General features: G+C 35.5%; 1 protein-coding gene across 1 annotated transcript in view; it reads left to right on the top strand.

Moving 5' to 3' along the window:
* The first annotated feature begins 744 nt into the window (after positions 1 to 744).
* kuz (zinc-dependent metalloprotease kuz) overlaps positions 745 to 21,308 on the top strand; it is a 150,959-nt gene continuing 130,395 nt past the window's right edge. The window contains exons 1-3 of the mRNA XM_017614717.1: positions 745 to 835; positions 6,164 to 6,360; positions 7,638 to 8,139. Of these exons, the coding sequence (XP_017470206.1) occupies positions 745 to 835; positions 6,164 to 6,360; positions 7,638 to 8,139 (790 nt within the window). The remainder of the gene's footprint in view (positions 836 to 6,163; positions 6,361 to 7,637; positions 8,140 to 21,308) is intronic.

Raw genomic sequence — 21,308 nt, 5'->3', positions numbered from 1 at the left:
CTGACTTAACCACAATAGACAAATTTATACTTTTTCCCTTAGAGTTAGCAACATTTTTCTCGCTCTTACGATGGATTTTAAGCTAGTTATTGCAGGTGTTGTTGTTGTTGCACTAATTCCAGATGCAAACTGGGCACTTATAAGTGAAACCAAAAGCAGTTTTTAAGCGCCAAGTGTGGTCAAACTCAATTAGAAGGCAAAGTGAACGGAAAGTGGTTCAGTAGAAAAAGAAGTAGAAAAAATATGGCAACTGATGGATGGAGGAAGGTATCTAAGGAGAGGGAATTTATAAAAAAATCAGGCACCAGGCGAGTCGACACCGACGTAGACCTGTTCGTTCGCCGACACAAGTGTGGTGCCCCAGTTCAAATTCAGCAACGTATGCACGTACATACATACATACATACATATGTATGTATATATTGACGTTATTGACAACAAAAAACCATAACAAGAGGGGCATTACTAACTGGCCACTGCCAAAACGTGTTGTAAAATTGAAATCAACTGCAGCAAAACTGATTGCAGCTGTTGCAGTCTCACGGAAAATTGCCAGTAAGCAAGTGGGCAAATGATTGCAAAAAGTAAAACAACAGTAACTAAGCATGTATTACTACTAGTCCAGCGATCGTGGCCGCAACAAAAACTTGTTAAGTGGCTCCACAAAGTGAGGCAAGCAGCTACTATATATGTATATACATACATATATACATACGCACACGCGCATATGGAGGCAAAACAATAATGTGCAATCGACAAATGTTGCAGGCAGCTAATGGACAACTGGCAACGCTAGCAACAACAATTATCATAGAGCCTACAACAAAACTAACTAGTAAAGAAGTATAAGTTCGGGCGAAACCGAACATTATATACCCGAGGCCGGTATAAAATATCGTCGTTCAACTTTCTCTAAACTACATTTGCATGATAAGAAGGGGGTGGTTTTTCCGATTTCAAACTTTTTTAATAATATGCTGAATTAGAGTTAATGAAGTAATTGAACCAAGTTTGGTAGAAATCTATAAAGTGGTTACCGAAATACACCTCGTAGTCATAAAGTGGGCGGTGCTACGCCCAATTCCTAGAAGTCTATAGCAGTCTTATTTATTGTCAAGAGATTGCTGTAACTATTAATTTGGAGTAAATTAGCGGCCTCAGTTATTGAAATATCGGAGTTTTCGGATGTCTGAAGTTTACCATTATACGGGAAGTGGGTGTAAGTTTAATCCGATTAGAATAATTTTCAATGAATTTCTTTCTTGTACTTAGTACATTATTAGATTATTAAGTACACCGAGTTTGGTAGAAATTGATGAATCAGTTGCCGGGATACACATTTGTGTTCATAAGGGGCGGCGCCACGCCCATTATACAAAAGTGTATAATAATCTAATTTTGTGCTAAGTGGTTATTGTAGTTACCGATTTTGAGTCAATTAGCTTCAGTAGTTACTGATTCATCGCAGTTTTCGTGTTTCTGTAAATTACCGTTATATGGAAGGTGTGGGTATTTTCAACAGATTTCTTAGCTAGGCCCTAGGTAAGGTTCGTACCGCGTTTGGGAAGGATTGATGAAGCGACTACTGAGATACAGCATTTCATCAGAAGTGGGCGGAGTCAAGCCCATTTTCCAAAAATTTCATAATAATACTATTTTTTACCAAAATTCGACTTCACATACTAAATTTCAATAATTTTGATCCAATATTTACTGAAATATCGTAGTTTTTGCACTTTTAGGAAATACCGTTATATAGGAAGTGGGCGTGGTTACAGTCCGATTTCGCACATTTTCAATACTAACCTACCTTGGGTTAACGGAAACCTACATACCAAATTTCGCTGAGATATTCTATTTTTGCTCGAGTTATCGTGTACACAGACGGACGGACAGACGGACAGACAGACATGGCTTAATCGATTTCTCTATTTATTCTGAGCATTTACGTATACATTTGTCTATATCTATCTCGATTCATTTTGGCTGTTACAAACAACCGTTATGTGAACAAAGTTAATATACCCTTGTGCACAAGTGCGCTCGGGTATAAAAACAGATGCTACTCCGGAACAGAGAGACATTTGTGGCAGTTGCGCGAATGTGGTTGCTATTATATGAGTAACAAAAAACACTAGCTCAGTTACAATAGAAATAGCGCACCAATTGTATGCAACAACAAAAACAACAGCAACCTCGTTGAACCGCGGCCAGGCACTTTGGATTAGGCACTTTTGGCGCGCTCGAGCACTTGACGAAGCAAAGCAATGGACACTTGTGTAAATACACTTATGTGTGTTAGTGTGCCTTTAAACATGTGGTTGCGGCTGCAAAACTGTACTGCGGTGGCAACCCTGTAGAGAAAATCTCTAGTTCTGAACTGGTGCGCTTCTAGTACATATGTACCCAGTACTGGTTCGCGGTAAATCTCTTTTCCATGCAAACAACTGGCGAATTTAACATGGCGATGTCCTAGAAAGTGTCAATTGCCCGCCGCTTCATTCCTTTTTCGATAGTTCCGAGCTAGTTCTAAATTCTGTAGTTCCGAACCAGTTTTAAAAGCGATAGATGAAAGAAATTCAGTATGATGAATTTTCAGTCTTTTCGGTTTTTCCGTGTGTACGATTTTAAATCATTTTCAAAGAAATTTGTTTTCAATTTGAAATTAAATTAGTTTGAATGATTGTAAGAAATGTACGTTTACATATCTTTGACTGTAGCTGAGTTTTCAGAGGTGCTTGCTGATTCCAGGAGGCCCCAAGATGTTAACACGTTAACACAAATTTTTGTTTTGTATTACCAAGCTATGAAAAAGCATCTGGTAAGTTCAGAATGGAAGCGTATTTGAACGAAAAAGCCGCCAAACACATATCAAAGTAAACAAGGCCCCCGCTGCATCCCTTTTTCGATAGTTCCGAACCGTCACCTTATATACAGATTTCTAATGAGAAAAGTGATAAAATAGTTTTTTTTAAAGTACCACATTTCGTTGATTTTGAACTGGCGAGGAGCTAGTTACTATCGGTCTGGTTCGTTTTTTGCGATAAAGACCTATTACGAAACTATAAATGTGATTCACTAGTTCGCGATTTCCCTGTAGGGAAAATACAAGTGGTAGCAACTTTGCAATAACCACTAAGCAACTTTGCTTTGAGTTTACAGTAGCCAAAATGCTTCAGTCTTCATTGTATTGTCTCAAGATACATGAGTACATACCCTGCAGCAAATCAAACTGGTTCAGAACTTGCGTTGGGCTAACCTGAAAAGGGACGGTACTGATTCTTCATCTATCCCAACTCAATAAGTTTTCAACTGTCTTTTTTTAATGGCGATGTCCTACGACGTGACAATTGTCGCCCTCTGCAGAACTTTTGAACTTGTTCTGAGCTGACTCTGGCTTAGATGGCTCTGAGACCGTTCATATAACAACAGTTCGTAGATAGTTCAAAAAGCGTCACCTCCGGGCTAGAACAAATGTGGTTAGTTTTGAGCTGGTTCTAAGAAGTATAGTATAGAGCCTTTTCTATAAATACTGTAATTAAATAAGCACGCATACAATTTTGTTTTCATTTTATGTTTAAAGAGCTTTTTGTTTTGCACTAATTTACTTTTAAGGCAAACTGTGGTTTAAAATTAGGAACATAAAGTGTCAATTATTCCTTTGATTTTCTAAAACCGTTATTCTTAAAAATAATTTATATTTGTTACATATAATGGGTATTTCTGAATTACTTATAATTATAAATCTAAACTAGGTCGTGTGAAAAAATTAGAAAAACGGGGATATATTGAATGCTTATTTGTGATAACTCAGCGTTACTCCGGCATCTAATGAGAATACATAGAACTTTGGATATTGACAATGGTTTTCATGCAGAGTTGTGTGGCACATTAAATTTTAATATAATTAATCGCGCTGATTTTTCATAACTCTTTTTACGCACGCTCTTGAAGGTATTCTGCTATTTAAATATTTTCGTTAAAGATGCAAAGTTACACTTTACTACACTAAAATTTGATAGGCTACAAAATTGAATACCCGAAATATTTATAAAAAAATTTTTATTAAAAAGGTTTTAAATTTGAAGACAGTTTTAGAGTTATATCAAGTTTGCAGCACATTTAGGAATTTGAATTTAAATGGTTTATGGAATATGAGACATATTTACTTAAAAAAAATCTTAACGAAAAATGTTTAAAATGAAAAACATTAGAAATTAAAAAACATCACGGCATAACTAAACATTTCGGAGCTCAGTGATATATTTATTTACGTATGTACAGTATCTGTCATATCAATAGCACCCCCATTTCATAATGAGATTGGTTATCACTTTTGTTTATTTTTATTTTTTAAATCTAATTAAAAGGTCGAAAATTTTGATTTAAAATTCGTTAATTTTTTTTTGTTTTATATAAAGTTTGAAAACACGGTTTATATGAAATGTAGTGTAGTATATTTTGCTTCTTTTGTCAGCTTTCGCATGACCAGGATAAGTAACATTGATGACAGCGCAACTAGCAACATGTGAGTTTCAACCGTCCAGCTCTGCATCCCTTTTGCAGCAGTTCAGAGACAGTTCTGAAATTTGTAAGGCAGAACTAGCGCTTTGCCAGACTGTCTCTAAATTTTGCTGCAGGGTACATACATACATAGGTATGTGGGATGTGCAGGTCAACGCACGCTCACACATTGGCACTCATACATACTAATGTTGGGCACAAACTGCCCACTTATACACTTGTTGCACTCAGTCCAACTGCGGTTGCAAGATTCACTTATATTCCATTAACCCAATTTTTCTAGTTTTTTTTTTTGAAAGCATGCTTATACACATGTTAGTTCACTTAGAGGCTGGCATGACACATATTGTTGATGCATACATAGCTTGTTCTCCCTTGGTTGTTCCTTTTTTGTGGCAAGTTAGTGCTATGCAGCCACTCTTTAGGCCACTATAACGAACCGTTTTTTTTCATTTTGACATTTTGTTGCCGATATCGCAAGTTCTTTATGGTTTCTTGTGTTCTTGCTAGCGATTAAAGAAACGAACCGGATGTCAATTGAATTTTTTACTTTTGCCTTTACAATATTACCATCTTAGCCGTGGTGTGAAGTACCAACTATTTAGCAAAAAAAAATAAAATTTGACTCTATAGAGCTTTTCATTTTGATTTCAACCATATCAATATTATTTGGCAAAAATAAAAATCAAAGCCAATAAAAGAGGTTAAAATTAAACTTTTCTATTTTTTATATTTATAACATCTCGGAAACTATTTGACCGATCACAAAAGTATTGATCCTAGTTTAAATATCTTTTACGCGACGTATGTAGTATAACCCTTTTTAAAATAAATTTTAAATAAAAGCAATTAAAAAAAATATTTACATTTTTTTTTGTTTATTACGGATTTCTGGCTTAAAAATACAAAAAGGGCAGAAAATTATGTACCAAATGAAAGACCCACTAATTACCTTTACTTTGACGTCATTAGTTTTTTTTATTAGCTTCTGTTGTTTAGAAGATATTGATATTTAAAAAAATAAAAAAATAAATAAATTAATAATTTTTACCATTGATATCTTCTTAATTTTTTACTTCCGCCAGATAATTTTGGTACGGTTGAAATCGAGCCACGTTTTTGATTTTTTCATAGCTGGATTGTTGATATCCTACACTTATCGGCACGGAACGACCCGCTCCTCCCCATCGAAAATTCTGTAACCGCACTGATAAATATCAACGATGTGGAATAAAGGTTGAAAAATCGGTACAAATCAGAACAAATTTCCCAAAAATAAGGACATTTGCGTACTGAATTGGGAATTGAAAATTTTCAGTACAGCGAATGAAAATTCAGTACTGTCCTTCCCAAATCAGTACGTCTGGCAACCGCAGCACCTCCAAACCATACCATGTAAAGTCATTAGAGTTTTAGGCAGACTTAGCATAGTATGGTTTGGAGGCGTCGATATGTAGAACAAAAAAAATATTTAGCTTGACTATTTCAGTATGTTCGAACTGGAAGTTTGTAGACAAACTAATTCTTTTGTAAAACTCTTATTATAACGCTTACTTATTTGGAGGTGCAAATTCTTAGAAAATGTAAATGCATTATTTTCTTTGTTAGTCAATTTTCTCTATTTTTCTTTCATTTTCAGGTCAGCGTCTACTCAACGAATACATATCGCACTATGAGGAACTCAACTATGATCATGAACACATACGAACTAGTCACAATAGAGCGAAACGATCCGTGACCAAAGATCATCATGTAGATTTAAAATTTTCAGCACACGGAAGAGACTTCCATCTTAGGCTAAAACGTGATTTAAATACATTTAGTGATAAGTTAGAGGTAAGTTTAAACAAATAACGTTATGCATATAGATAATTTAAAATTACACCATACATATATCGAGCTCTAGCCACCAAAAAGTTGTAAGCGACGTTTTTGAAGTGAAACTTCTTACGCGAGTTGGGAGTTGGTTGCGTTAAATATTTAACACCAAGTCATAACATCTGCACCGTTCGTTCGATTTTCAAAAATGAGGTGTCAAATGAAAGGGCTTGACCTGTAGATGTGTAATATGAATTTAGTTTTTTAAAGGGTTGCCATATATATGAAAATCAAATTCAAATTATTTATTAAAATAATATGGGTATCAAAAGAAATGGTTTTGAATAAAGATGAAAATAAAGATGAAGATGAGGATGAAGGTGAAGATAAGATGAGGATGAAGATGAAGATGAAGATGAAGATGAAGATGAATATGAAGATGAAGATGAATATGAAGATAAAGATAAAGATGAAGATGAAGATGAAGATGAAGATGAAGATGANGATGATGATGATGATGATGATGATGATGATGATGATGATGAAGATGAAGATGTATCTCCGATACAGCCTGCAGACCAAGACGAAGGCGCTGGACTGTTCCTTTTTGATGTTCGTTTATTATTAGCTTTGCGCTAGATGGCACTGCAGGTTAATTTGATTGAATTTCGTTCAGTTTTCTTTAATAAATATTCAAATTAGTTGTCTTCATTAAAAAAATCAGTCGGGATGTGATTTCAAACACCGAAATAAATATTTTAAACAGAAATTAATTTATTTATTGTATTTTGTTCCTTTTTTTTTGCATTTTTTTATTTTAAAAATCGTTTTTGTACTGAAAATCTGTAGCTAACTGCCGATTCTGAGTTAGCTGTACTGAAAGTCTGTAGTTAACTGCCAATTCTGAGTTAACTACGCACTGTTAATTTGGCCCTAAAACTATCACTTGCATTTGGTTTTGCTCAATACCGAGTCAACCAATTTGATTTTGGCGCATAGTGTTATAGAGATGTACAATTCTTAGGAAACATTTTTCGATCATTATTACGAAACTATATTTCTCCAAATCAATCTAAAATGATTTCATGTAGTATCTAAACCGCTTTTCAATTTGAGAAAAACATTTGATATCAAATTGGGAAATAAATTTTTGTCAAACGGTTCAAACTTTGTGTTGCTGGGTATATGAGTATATACATATGTAATGTTATGTTCTTTTGGTAAAATATTTAATTTCAAGTATAAAATGTCTACCATTTATATTCATTTCACTCTTTTTTCCTTCCCCTTTCTAGTTTTATGATAGCAACAATCTCCCCTTGGATGTGTCCACCGATCACATTTACGAGGGCGAAGTGATAGGGGATCGTAATAGTTATGTATTTGGTTCTATTTTGGATGGGGTATTCGAGGGTAAAATAATAACTGAACGTGATGCCTATTATGTTGAACATGCCAAACGTTATTTCCCGCCAACAACAACAGTAGCTACGGCAGCAGCATTAAGTACGAATGGTACACAAATGCCACTGGCACAACGACGCGTTGCTGAACAATATACAGCAACAACTTCGACAAGCAGCACATCATCATCAACATCAATGACAACGACGATGAGCTCAACAACAGCATCACCGACAACAACAACAACATCGAGGGAAACGACGCTGAAAACATTTACAACGTCCGGCGGAAATGATAAAAATGGACAAACTGACGGCAATCGGAATATTGGTTTTCATTCTATCATCTACAAGGAGTCGCATGTCGATGATCCTTACAAGGAGATGCGTGAAGGTAGGACATGTTGATGCATTTGTGTTTGTTTATTCTTTGTATTGCAATATGTATATCTAATCGAATAGTGTGTAAACACAATCTATTGGATGTAAATATGTACCTACTCCTATGCACTGGTGTATTTGAACTGAGAGAGACATGAATGGCATTTAATGGATAAATACAGTTAATGCGATGTTGAGTTATGTAGTAGAAGTGGTAACTTGAGAATATGAAAGGTTGCAGTAACAGAACAGAAGTGTAAAATTTTCGTGAATGAAAAATATCTTAATATCAGAAATATTTTGCAATTCTTATGAAGAGGCGACATTTTTGTCAGCCCATCTGGTACGAAAATAATAAATCGATCGTGCTAAATCCGCGAATCCTTAAAACAGTGCTCGAATCGGGAACTTTTTTTTTAAATATTTATGGGGCAAATTTGGTTAATATAATACGGGTACGCTGATTTCAGTGGTCGTTTTTGTGGTCTGAAACTAAGACTTCAAGTTATTTGCGTTAGGGACGTTCACCAAAAACACCTATATATGTATGTACATATGTATATTACTATACATACAACTGCTGGTAGTAGAGATTTAAACATACATACATATTAGCAAACATATAAGCTGGACAACCACTAGAGAGTTTTGATTTGAGTTACAACGAATTTTTAACGCAAATAAAATATGTATTTTACACTCTTCGTCATTTGAACAGCGCACCCTTTTGATCCTTAATATTTACAGTTTTCCTTTTGTACATTTAATATTCATAAACTTTTTATAAAAATATATCATATTCTAGGTGTAAATCCGATTGTACATATATAAATAAAACAATGTCGACAAAGGGGTGCGCTATCATAATGGCCTGCAGCTGGGTAGCCAACTTATTTTTGAGAATTCCCCGATTTCGACAATGAAATTCCCCGATTTTGCCCGAAATTTCATAAAATTCCCACCCTATAGATATCTCCTTATTTAAAAAAATGTACTTATGTATTTTGATATATTGCTGGTATTTCTGTTTATTTTATTTTTAAGTATATAAAATTCATCTATGTATTCATAAACCAAACCAAACTTTTATTAAGTTTGTTAACAAATAAAGAATACAAAATGTACATGTAATATTTACATTATGTACATACAGCGGTCGAAAAAAAATGAGCCGCACCAAATTTTGACAAGTTTTCATAATAATTATATTTTTTTTTATTTAATTTGAGTTACCTTTATAAAAATATAGTTCGTTCTTTAAGAAAACCCGTTTAAATACAAGTTTAAACTTTGTGCAATATTTAAACAAAATCAACAAACTTTCTAAAAAACTATAAGATCCGCATCGTTCGTTGGATTACAAAAAGTGAGGAGTCAAATGAATGCGATTGGCCTCTAGAAAAGCACTAATGTCTTATTTTTTTAATAGGGTTGCCACCTGTTATGAAAATTACTATATTCAATCCTAAAAAGCGTAGGCGTCAGTTCTGCACCGTCACTGTCAAATGAAAATCTTAACCTCTAGATGTGTAATAATGTATTATTTTTCTGGGTAGGATTGCCACCTGTTTAAAACGATAAGATCTTCACCGTTCGCTGGATTACAAAAAATGAGGTGCCAAATGAAAGGGATTGGCCTCTAGATAAGCATAAATATTTAATAGCGTCTAACACCCTACCGCTCAAACCACCACATTTTATATGGGCAATCTCTTCGCAGAGCCAGCATGATACATAGGAGTCGCTTTTAACGTGGCAATTGGTGGAAATACACGACATGTTTAAAATTATATTTATTTTTAGGTTTTAGAAGCAAAAAAGCAAAACAGTTTCGAAAAAGATGTATCAATCAGAGAACCAATCAGCTGGTAAATATCAGTTGGAAAGCTATGTAACGTACAGTTTTAAATACACTGTATATCTGACACCTAATAAACACAACGCAAACAGCTGTGACAAAGATGAAACAGCAGAAATGACGAAAAGAGCAAAATCAATGTGCACAAACAAAAGCAATTGTATAACAACAATGAAACAAAATACTCGGCTCATGCAATTAGAAATATCAAGTTAAGTTAATCACATTTACAGGGAATTTTGATATTTTTTTATCTTTAAATTGTGCACCAGAAGTTTATTAACACTTTTTTTTACTTTATTAAGCATAAACAGCTTTATAAAACACAAAATCTAAACAGATCACAAAAAAAACACAGCTTCACAGCTTTGACGTTTGCGTTGCGTTACTTTATTCAATCTTAATAAGCGAAGGTATCAGTTCTGCACAATCACCATCAAACAAATATACTTAGCCTCTTGATGTGCAAAAATTTATTATTTTTTTGAGTAGGGTTGCCATTTGTGTAAAAATTAAAGATCTTCACTGTTGGTTGGATAGCAAAATGAGATACCAAATGAAAGGGCAGAGCCTACGCATGTACAAAAACTTTAATATTTTTGATTGGGGTTGCCACCTATTTAAAATTGCTATCTTATCCTTACGTAGTATAAAGCAAAGCCAAGATTTTTTTACACCCTAATATCGAAAACTACTGAACGGATTTGGATGAGATTTTGTTGTATATATTCTGTATCGATAGGGGTACTTCAGTTAAAACGCGTAAGCACAACACCTAATTTTTGACAAAAACTGCGCGCTAAGAAGCGTGCAAACAACGCAACATGCCTCGGCGACAGCTTATCCAGACTGGTTGTTTGGTTGAATTTCTTTTTTGTTCGGCAATATAATGTGTGAGCATATACCTGTGAAAAACGTACAGTTGAGCTACACGCATGATATGAAATGCCCATTACTGCTCTAGATGTTCAGTATTGTGTTATGTTTTGAGTAGGGTTGCCACTTTATTTTAAATTATAATATCTTCACCGTTCGTTGGACTAAAAAATGAGGTACCAAATGAAAGGACATGGTCTCCGAATTCGCAAAAAGCATTAATTTTTTTTGAGTGGGGTTGCCACCTATTTAAAAATAACCATACTTTTATTACCTAGATACATCAGATTTTCGCAGTTCATTCAATTTAAAAAAAATTGAAAGGATATGATCTTCAGATGTGCAATAAGCTTTAGTTTTTTTAGTGGGGTTGCCACCTTTTTAAAAATTACCACCTTATATATAATACGTGAGGGCATTTTTTTTTAATTACATCAGATTTGCGCAGTTCATTCATTTGAAAAAAAATATGTCTCAAAGGAAAAGGCTTGGCGTTCAGATGTGCAATAAGGTTTTACATTTTCGAAGAGGGTTGCCTCCTGTACGAAAAATTATAAGATGTGGACTATTCGATGGACTAAATAGTGAGTCGTTAAATGAGAGGACTTGGCTTCCAGATGTGCAATAAGGTTTTATTTTTTTGAATAGAGTTGCCACCTGCATAAAAAATTATAAGATCCACACCGTTCGTTGCATTAAAACCATATGTCAAATGAAAGGGCTTAGCGATTAGATGTGCAATAAGGCTTTATTTTTTAATAGGCTTGCCACCTGTTGCGTATATGTACATGGGCGTAGCCAGGTAGGGGCAGGGGGGGTGCTCGAGTCCGCCCCCCCTAACTTTCAAATTTTCCTTATATGTATATATAAAATAGTACCCTGAAATGCCAGCTTAATAGGGTCGAGCCCCTCCCCTAAATTTCATTCTGGCTACGCCGATACTTATGTACACATTCAGCGCCTGGCGAAGCGTTGGGTATATGAGGCCGGCTAGTATATTCGTTATATGAAAGCAAATACGACATAGAAAATTCTAAAAAATCAATAGTAATTTTTAGCCATTTGAAACTTTATTATACTACAATTGAATGAGCTTCAAAACTGCATACGGGTCATTCCACGAGGACGGGTGAGACATTTCAACTTACATTTTTTTTAAATCATTATGTAATTAGTGAAGCAAAAAAGCTTTCCCATGTAAACTGAAATTCCCCGCAAATCGTAATCAAAAAAAAGGCTGCAAAAAATTATTGCGAAAACAGTCTCCGAAAACCATAAAAAAATCATGAACCATTTGAGGATCGGTTATATCAGGGAAATGTTTTACTTTAATTTTGCTTTAAATATCAAAAGTCAAAATATTTAAATTCATCTCAAAATTATGTGTATGATATTACTAATAAAAAGGAGAACTTATATTTGAATAATCATATGCGAAATCACTGATTCGTACGTGATATGGATAGAATATATTTTTGCTGCACAATTATAATGTATCCTTGACATACCATTAGAGCCATTCAGATTAATAGCTGACACTCAACCGATTTAATGGTACTCGTTTCACGTTTCACTGCTGCGCATAGTTACCCTATTTTATCGATTTTCGTTTTTTTACATAATTACATTTGCACTTGCATTTCTTCTTTATTATTATGCATAAGCGTGCACCAAAGTGCGCGTATTAAAGTCTCAAACGAGGGGAAAGCTATAACAGCTATAAGTGTATAGAAAATGGGAATATACTTATCGCATTTCAGAACTATACTTGCAAATATAATACTTGTTTATGCTAATATGTGACTTACTTAACCCCAATCGCCTCGTCAGTCATATGCATACACGAAGGTACGTGTGTGTGTACATACATAGTATGTATGTATGTATGTATATAGCTAGCCAGTCATTTGGGCCCTTCAAAGTTCTCTACCAAGTACTCTTTTCGCACCCTTTTCTTTCGCAGTGCTTTGTTTGAAGAAGCGGTTGCATGACCGAGGGGCGTTAGAGTGGAATGCCAGCGTCGACAACAACATTCACACGCAGACATTTCCTGAGTAGGTACTTACAGTCGCATTGTCGTCAAAGCTTTGCGAATTCGCAATGATTGCGTGGCGCCTCAAAAAATTAAAAAAAGTAACAGCATGCTTCCGATCACGTTGACGCGTCATACATCTTGGAAGCGAAGTGTGACTAGAATTGGACGACCGTAAAAATGAATGGAATTATTTTCGTGTTTTTATTTTGCTTTATTTCTTTAATTTAACTTAAGTTTTTTATGAGTTAATTTTATATTTATGTATTTTATTTAGCTTTAGATTTTTATTTTGTAAATAATTTTAATATAACTTTCATTTAGTGTACATTTCATTTTCTTTACTTAATCTCAATTTTGTTTTTCTTTCTTTCATATTTTGCCTTTGACACCCATCTTAACTCGGTCTTTAGCTGCCTTCGCTTCGTTTCCTTTCAATTCTACTCAACTCAAGCATTAATCGAGTGTGTAAGCAGCAGCAGCAGCTTTGCCGGCAAATGAAACTCCTAAATCTGAGACCCCATAATAAATTGTGTTGATAGTAGAAATAGACGCTCCGATACCACAAAGACGCTTATTACGTATACGCCCTGTGCGACGCTGGCAAACAAGCAATGGAAACGTTAAAAGGAATGGGCATTGAATGAACAGCGGAATGCATTTAATATGCCATGCTTTTCTACTCCATCGTCTCTTCTCTTCTACTTCTTCTCCGTAATGCATTCTTCAGCTCATACGCATTTTTATTACTCATTTACCCTCTTACATACATAGTATGTATGTACTAGGAATGCTATCCCGGGATCGCGGCCTTTTTTAGGTCTCGGAAATCCCGGGATTCTTGGCAAACAATCCCGGAGTTTTCGAGATTTGTAATTTGCACTGATGGCAATAATAGATACTCCTTTTCTTGACCAGTATTGGCTATATTTCTTTTTTATTAATAATTAATATTGTTTTATATATGTCCAGCTCATTATACATATGTATAACACAGTGTGATAGTAAATTTTCACACACAAAAATCAATATATTCGCGAACCCATTGGCCAAATAAAGTAAAATTGCGTTTTTAGTTTTTCACTCTGGCATCAGTAATTAAAAAATGATTTAAAAAATTCAGTGAAATGTGCTTAAAGAAGAAGTATGGGTATCAAATTAAAGAGGAAATTGCGTAGAATTTAAACAGATTCAATTTTTTGCTGCAGAAGGACTGGTAAGTATTGAAAATGTCCTTTTAAAATTTTACCCTTGAAATTTCGCAAAATTTGCTTTTAAAAAATTATATGTTACATCCTCGAATTTCGTCCCTCTAACTTTATCAGCTGAAAAAATTACCATTCGTCCTTGTGTATCCAAAAAATTTTACTTTTTTTTTTAATTCTAAAGAAATTTCCTGTTTAATTTGGTACCCATATTTGTATTCCACATTGTATTCAATTTTTGAAATCATTTTTGGAATTAATCATATCTTTGGAATGACCAAGTCCTTTAAAATAAGTCCTGACGTCAGAGAAAAAAAAATAACAACGCCGCTTTAAATAAAAAAGTAGGTTTCAAACCCATTTATTTATTATTTATTTTGTGGTAGGAGAACTTCTCAAACAATATAGATGCAATTTTTTCGATTTAAGTTGTTGAAAAGTAATGAATATCTAAATCCCGGGACTAATCCCGGGATCCCGCGATTGTGATAATGAGATCCCGGAAATCCCGGGATCGTAAAAAGCGAAAAAATTAACATCCCTAGTATGTACATAAATTTAGATAAGTATATTTGTATTTCTTTTGGAATTCAGTTGCGGTTAATGCTGGGGTTAAAAGACGCACTATTTGTTATTTACGCTTTTCTTGTCCCTTACTGTTTTGATTTTTGTGAAAGTGTTGTTTGTTGCTATCAGCTACACTTGTTGGCAAACGCACAGTGGCCAATAACGACAATGTAAACAGAGTGATGCCACGTGAAAAAATCGCTTGTTGCTCACTTTAGGCGAGAAAGGGGATCGGACCCTTCTAGCAGCTAGTTGCGTGTGCTTTACTTGGCTAAAGTTTTACCTACATGTGTGTGTGCCATACATTTAAGTGAACGTGCGTCGGTCGTGCAGGCGACACTTTAATGGCATTTAGCTCGATTTTAATGCGCTTGTCCTTGCTGCTGATGTATAACGACATTTGTCCCCTTTTCTGTAATACTGCGCAGCTAAATGCCATTTTATTTTCTTTCCTTTGTACTCAAGCGCTTATTCGTTGCGCACTTTAATTCCATTATGAAGCACCGTAATGCATTCACTTAGTGGAAAGAAGCAGAAATTGCATTACTATTGATAGGAAATTAGATGATACTTTTTATAGGTGCTTACTTTTAGTAATGCCTACTATTTGAGCATACATAAATTGAGATGGTTGCTGGTGTGCCACTACTTAATTAAAATAAAAATACAGAGCAATTTTCAAGGCACGAAAACAGATTGGACATTTAATCTTAACCACTGTATCTAATAGAAAAATTCAAAATGTCAGTGATGGAAATAAGGTATGTAAATGAAATCATTAGGTACACATCATAGCACCAGGAAGAATCACTTTGTAAATTGCCTGAGTATCCGGAAGGCCTTCTTCTTTTGAAAGTCAGTCACGGGTGGATTAAGACAATAGAGATTTTTTAGGTGTAATAACGCTACTCAAGTGCATATTTTCATCGAATCTTTCACCGGTTGTATAATTGGATGGGGAAAATACCTGTGGCTGACCATAGGTGAACGAACTCTACACTTAGTGCGTGGAAGAAAACTGCTGTTTTCAATCGTAAGACAAGTGTAACGCATCTTGCGTAACCATTAAGACCACGGGCGCCGCTGTTTGTACCATATATCGAAGCCCCTCCGTAGCTTGGGCTAAATTTGGGCCGCCTGTATGCAGCACTGCTTCGATGGATGCTTTACAGATGCTTTGACGTGTACCTCCTTTTGACTTGGTAGTCATACGTATGCCTTTGCTGAGGGATATATTTATGATTATCCGAAGTAAATGTACACCCCTATTCTGTAACACTTTCATATTCGGATTTTGGTACGAATCGTAGAAATGGTTTGCTGGAATCCGAATACTACCTTCGAACTTTCGAAATTCGTAACAATGGCATGCCTTAAAACGAACGAGTAATAATTGACAGCTATTTTGTGTAATTTTTTACGAAAACAATTCTGTGTCGAAAGCGAGATAAAAGTTAAGCAAAAAGATGTAAACCGATGTGTGTTTGCAGGAGATATTAGTGGTGTTCTTTTAAACAGATAAATTTTTTTTTTGCATATACGTATATTTTTATCCACTGATTTACATATATGAACGAACAAAGAAGAATGTTTGAATGTTGCCCATTATCGAGAAACTTGGGAACGGTTTAGTTATTTGTACAATGATTTTGGGTGGTTGTATCCAAACGCATCACCCGAATCTAAAAACTTTAATATAGCCATACATGTAAAACAAAAATTTCAAATTTCCGAGCTCTTAATAAATTCGGTTTGAGCCATGCACTTTTTGGGAATTTCGATGTGGGTTCTGCGCAAAAATACTGTGGATGGCGAAGCCGTAGTTATATGCACAATAAATATTGTATGCCTTTTACAGTAGAAGAGGGGCTTCCGCCCTCTTCTCCGTCAACACAGAAAGGAGAATTCTCATTAGGAAGGCTTATAATCCCTTAGCGCGGCCGAAGGCAGAATCAGCGCAACCTGGTGGTGGACCTAACAAAATGCATATTTTCAATGGCTTGGAAGAAGCTTTTATTGTCAGGCATAGGAAGAGTTATAGCCTGTGGCTCAACAATTCAACCAGAAGCTGACGTCCATGGTTACTATGCCCGACAGCTCCGCATACCTTTGTGAATCCATAGCCATGGCGCGCTCTTACTCCGCAGCTATAATTGCAAATACGACTGAATCCATCCAATTTTCCTCAAAATATGTAAAATCAACCAATTTTACTATAAACAATCACATTATGAGTGTGTTTTTAATTCCTTTCCACTTTGTTTTCCTTCATGCAGCTGTCTTCGAAAAACAACTGATAGCTGGCAATGCTGCACATTTTTCCGCAAGGGTTGCAGCATGTCGATTTTTCATTTTTCGTAACGTAGCTACGAATTACGAATTACAAGAATTCCGGTTCTAGAATAAGTGGTAGAGAGTGCAAATTAATGTATGGCAATGAGTTACATATGAGCACATAGGAGTCGAGGCTGCATATGTACCTGGGTTTCCTGCTGAAAAGATATGGACCGTTGGGGGCAATCCTTGCATTAAGCGCGCTGATCCGAGTCGGAAGGGATGTATTTGTAGAGGTGAAAGGTAACAAGGGCAACAGAAATAAGGACAAATGACACTATTTCGCATACTGGTGCGAAATAAAGTCAATTGACATTATTACCTTTTCATGAGCGAAATAAAGTCCACTAAAATTTGGACATAAAGTTAATGATGCTATTTCTTTATTCAAATGGAAATAGCGTCAACAATGATTAAAGTATGTCGATTCAATGAAAAAAATGTTGTTCTTGCATCGTACGTGGGATATAAATGTTGCTACAATAAATGTTGCCCCGTAAGTGTTGGTTCCAAAGATGCAAGACGTTATTGCCAAATAATCCTCAGTGCTCAGAGCGCGGCTCGGCGCGGCGGGGTGCGACGCGGTGTAGGGCGCGCACGCGGGCCGCCGCGAAGCTACGCCATTTAATGTTTGAAAGAGCAATAATGTCAACGGATTTTATTTCGCTTTGGAAAAGGTAATAATGTCAATTGACTTTATTTCTCACCAGTGTCAATTGACCTTAATTCCGCTGATCTTGTTACCTGTCACCTTTGCGTAAATAGTGCACGATGTGCAGGCTTTGGGAATCTTGGAAGTGCCGAAATTAGTTGGATTGGTGTATGGCAAGTTTGTTCTTGGTCTTTACTAGGCGGAATATCTGGATATTAAGACCATTTGAGGGAGTGGTTTTTAAAGGGTAAGGAATATGGGTGTTCAATTAAATGGCATGTTGGGGTTTTGAAATTATTGCGTGAATGTGCGATTTTCGCTTGCCGAGGTTGAGATCCTGGCGGCCACTGAAGAGTACAATGGAAGCCCCACTGGTTGTAGTTTCGACTACGATGTCTGACCCTAGCTCTAATTGTGGTACCACCTGGAGCAGGAACTCTTAGTGCGCTATGTTACAAATGCGTGCAACATTGCTCTTCTGTGAGTATTGTGGTGGCTATGTCGAGCCAGTTTCATCTTATGTAAACTGAAAGCATTCGCCAGAGTCGCTTTTGAGCTATATAAATAGCTGTTTTCTCCATAATTTTGTTTGATAAGTTTGCTGTAGACGGTCTATCTGGTTGACAGAAGAATGCACGGCTATTCTGATCGGTTAAAACAAACTTATCAAAATCAAAAAATCAAGTATTTCTAAGTTAAAAAGCAATCCGGAAAGATTCACAAAAAATCAAATTAATAACAACTATGAAAGTACTGGAGCGAACGCAACGATATCGGGTTATTGGAAAAATTAATAAAAATTAAATGAAATAAAACAAAAGAAAATAAAGAAAAACCAAATAAACAAAACAAAATAAAAAAGTAATAATTTAATTAAAATTAATAAAAATATGAAATACACTTCGAGGTTATTGCTGGCAATTTACTGCAATTACGCACAATCGCTTTTGCTGAGCGATGATGATGACGATGAGGTCAACAAGCTCTCATAACTGCAGAGTAGCAGAAACAACTAACTACAATATTACCCACAGATGCATTAATGGGATAGAATGAAAAGAATGAAACGAAAGTCACATGAACTATTTATATGCCACAATTTCGTGCCCCATCGAAAATAATGTCACCGCCCTTTCATAATTTTTACATATGCAAATATGCGCACGCACAAACCTACTGACTTGAGTATGTACGCATTGGCATGACTGCGTTTATATGCAAATTTTACAATGACTTTCCCGGCAAGCAATGTGTTATGCAAACTTCAATTGCTGGCGAGGTCCCTTAAGGGCGAACTCAACTGAATGAGCGCAGTTATTACTTTACCCCACCTACTCCTCCCCTTCATAGCGTAGTTTATTTATGCCTATGCGATTATGCCCCTCCGGCTTGCGTGCCGATATAATTGGCCCTATAAGTGCTTGTATGTACTTCCATGTGCAGTAAGTTTTCCCTAAATGATTGTGTATTTGTGGGTACTTATGATGATTCATTTGCATATTTTTAGTGTCGAATGGAACGCGGCAATTTGTTCTCAATGTGGTGTCTCAGCGCATAAAAAATTCAATTGCTCAGCGATCGCTCATTTCTCTGGTGTATTTATGCGGTGAGTGTTGCAGGGAAATCTATTCAGAAGGGCTATATTACTCAACAAAGGTTGTTGTGATATTTCGTGGTGCATGTAGAAATGAGAGACGATCTTTTTTATTTATGCAATGTAATGGCTAATGCGGTTTTATTTTTGCGATCGTACATTTGCGAACCTGACATCTTGCGCACCACAAAAAAAATAAAGAATCCGCCTTTCTGAGATGCAATCTTCAACGTCAAAAAAATGTTCAAAAATGGACGGGATTTTTTACCGACTTCGAACTTGCTTCGAAAATGCTTGCAATTTTGAAGAATCTTTGTTAAATTTTTCTAATTTCTGCAAAAATTTTGCAATTTATATTTATATGTTTTTTTATTAGATAATGAGCTATACTTTTAAAATAAGTATTGTATGAAAGATCATTGTATAATTTGAGTGTGGTCCACAGTATGTATTTACACGAAGGTTTTGGTCCGTTTACACTCTTCTTCTTCTTATTTGGCACTGTGACCGCCTAAGCGATGTTGGCAGAGTTCAACAAAGCACGTCAGTCGCTTTTCCTCTTTGCCAAATGACGCCAATTGGAATTGGAGTCTCTCTCCCACCACAAATCCAATACCAAATTTGCGCTCCTTTAAATGGCAGCTTTAGTAGACGTCGCAAGACCCCAGACATTTTTTGCCTTCCCCCCTCCAACGCATTTCTTGGTTGGCGGTGATGTAAACTTTTGTCCTTATGAGGACATCAACCAGCCGGGTCGTCATCAAAAGGGTGTCTCATCCCAGCCTTAGTTCTTCTTTTTCATTGGGGTAGGTTTTTTACGTGGCGGGTCCGAAACCACGCGCACAAGCTATTGCTGGGACATTATGCCAGTAATAAGCCAGTCTAGTGAGCCAGGCCAGCGCTGGACTGGAGTGACGACTGCCTACACTATGCCAGTTGCCCAGAAGCTAGTGAAATGAAAAATACGGTCTCACTCCATGAACTTAAATAAAATAAGTAAAGTTTTTTTCAAGATTCAATTGTTAGCGGATAAGTTATAGATGAGTCTGATAAGGAATCAAAACTGATTACATCCTAGATCATGTAATTGTTTATAATTATTTCCTTGTTTGTTCATGAAATTTGAATACATAATAGATTTAATTTTTCAATATACTTTTATATTGTAAAATACAAAAAAAAAATATTTTCTGATAGCTAATTATAAAGCATTTATAGTTAAACGAGTATTAAGTGAATAAAATATATCCATAGCATTATTTAGCATCCCTCGCTAGCACTAAGATTAATTAACTCTAGACTACAATATTTTTTACTTGCTTTTATAGTATCTATCACAATCGTCTAATTAGTTTAATGATCCTATTTGTAAATAGGAGTACAATTTTATTTTGTATTAATTTTTTTATTTTTTAAACCACTATCATATTTATATGTGCTCACTGTATGAGGTTCTGAAAGCACTGGCATTCCAGTGGATTAGCCGCCTACACTATGCCAGTCGTACTGGCATGCCATCCCTGGCATGAAAAGTAGACCTACATTCCAGATAATGGCATAAACTATTTACTGAAATTACTTCATCCCAGTGACGGTTTACATTACGCCAGTAACTGGACTGGCTTGCTATTGGCATAATCTAAACGGGGCATTTAGCATTTCTGTAAAAATTCGAAAATAAACAAATAAGAGAGTCTAAGTGCGGGAGGAGCCGAACATTAAATACGTGTGTCAAGTTAGCACTACACTTTTCGAATTTGGAAAAGTTAACTACGGCATTAATTGTAGTGTTTTTGTTGTAAATTTGATGTGCAAAGAATAAATTTGTAGCTCTCGTTTTTTAAGAAAAAATGGTATGTAGTGCTAACTTGACACCATACACCTAACATATTGGATATCTCAATTCTATCGACTAGGTGTATGGTGTCAAGTTAGCACTACATCCATTTTTTCTTAAAAAACGAGAGCTACAAATTTTTTCTTTCCACAACAAATTTTAAAGCTAAAAGCTACAATTAATGCCGTTATAACATTTTCAATATCTCAATTCTATCGACTAGGTGT

This window comes from Rhagoletis zephyria, unplaced genomic scaffold (assembly GCF_001687245.7).
Source record: "Rhagoletis zephyria isolate East Lansing unplaced genomic scaffold, Rhagoletis_zephyria_1.1 Rzeph_scaffold_00020, whole genome shotgun sequence".
Taxonomy (NCBI): domain Eukaryota; kingdom Metazoa; phylum Arthropoda; class Insecta; order Diptera; family Tephritidae; genus Rhagoletis; species Rhagoletis zephyria.
The sequence above is the reverse complement of the archived record's forward strand: the minus strand, read 5'-3'. Positions and strand labels throughout refer to the sequence as shown.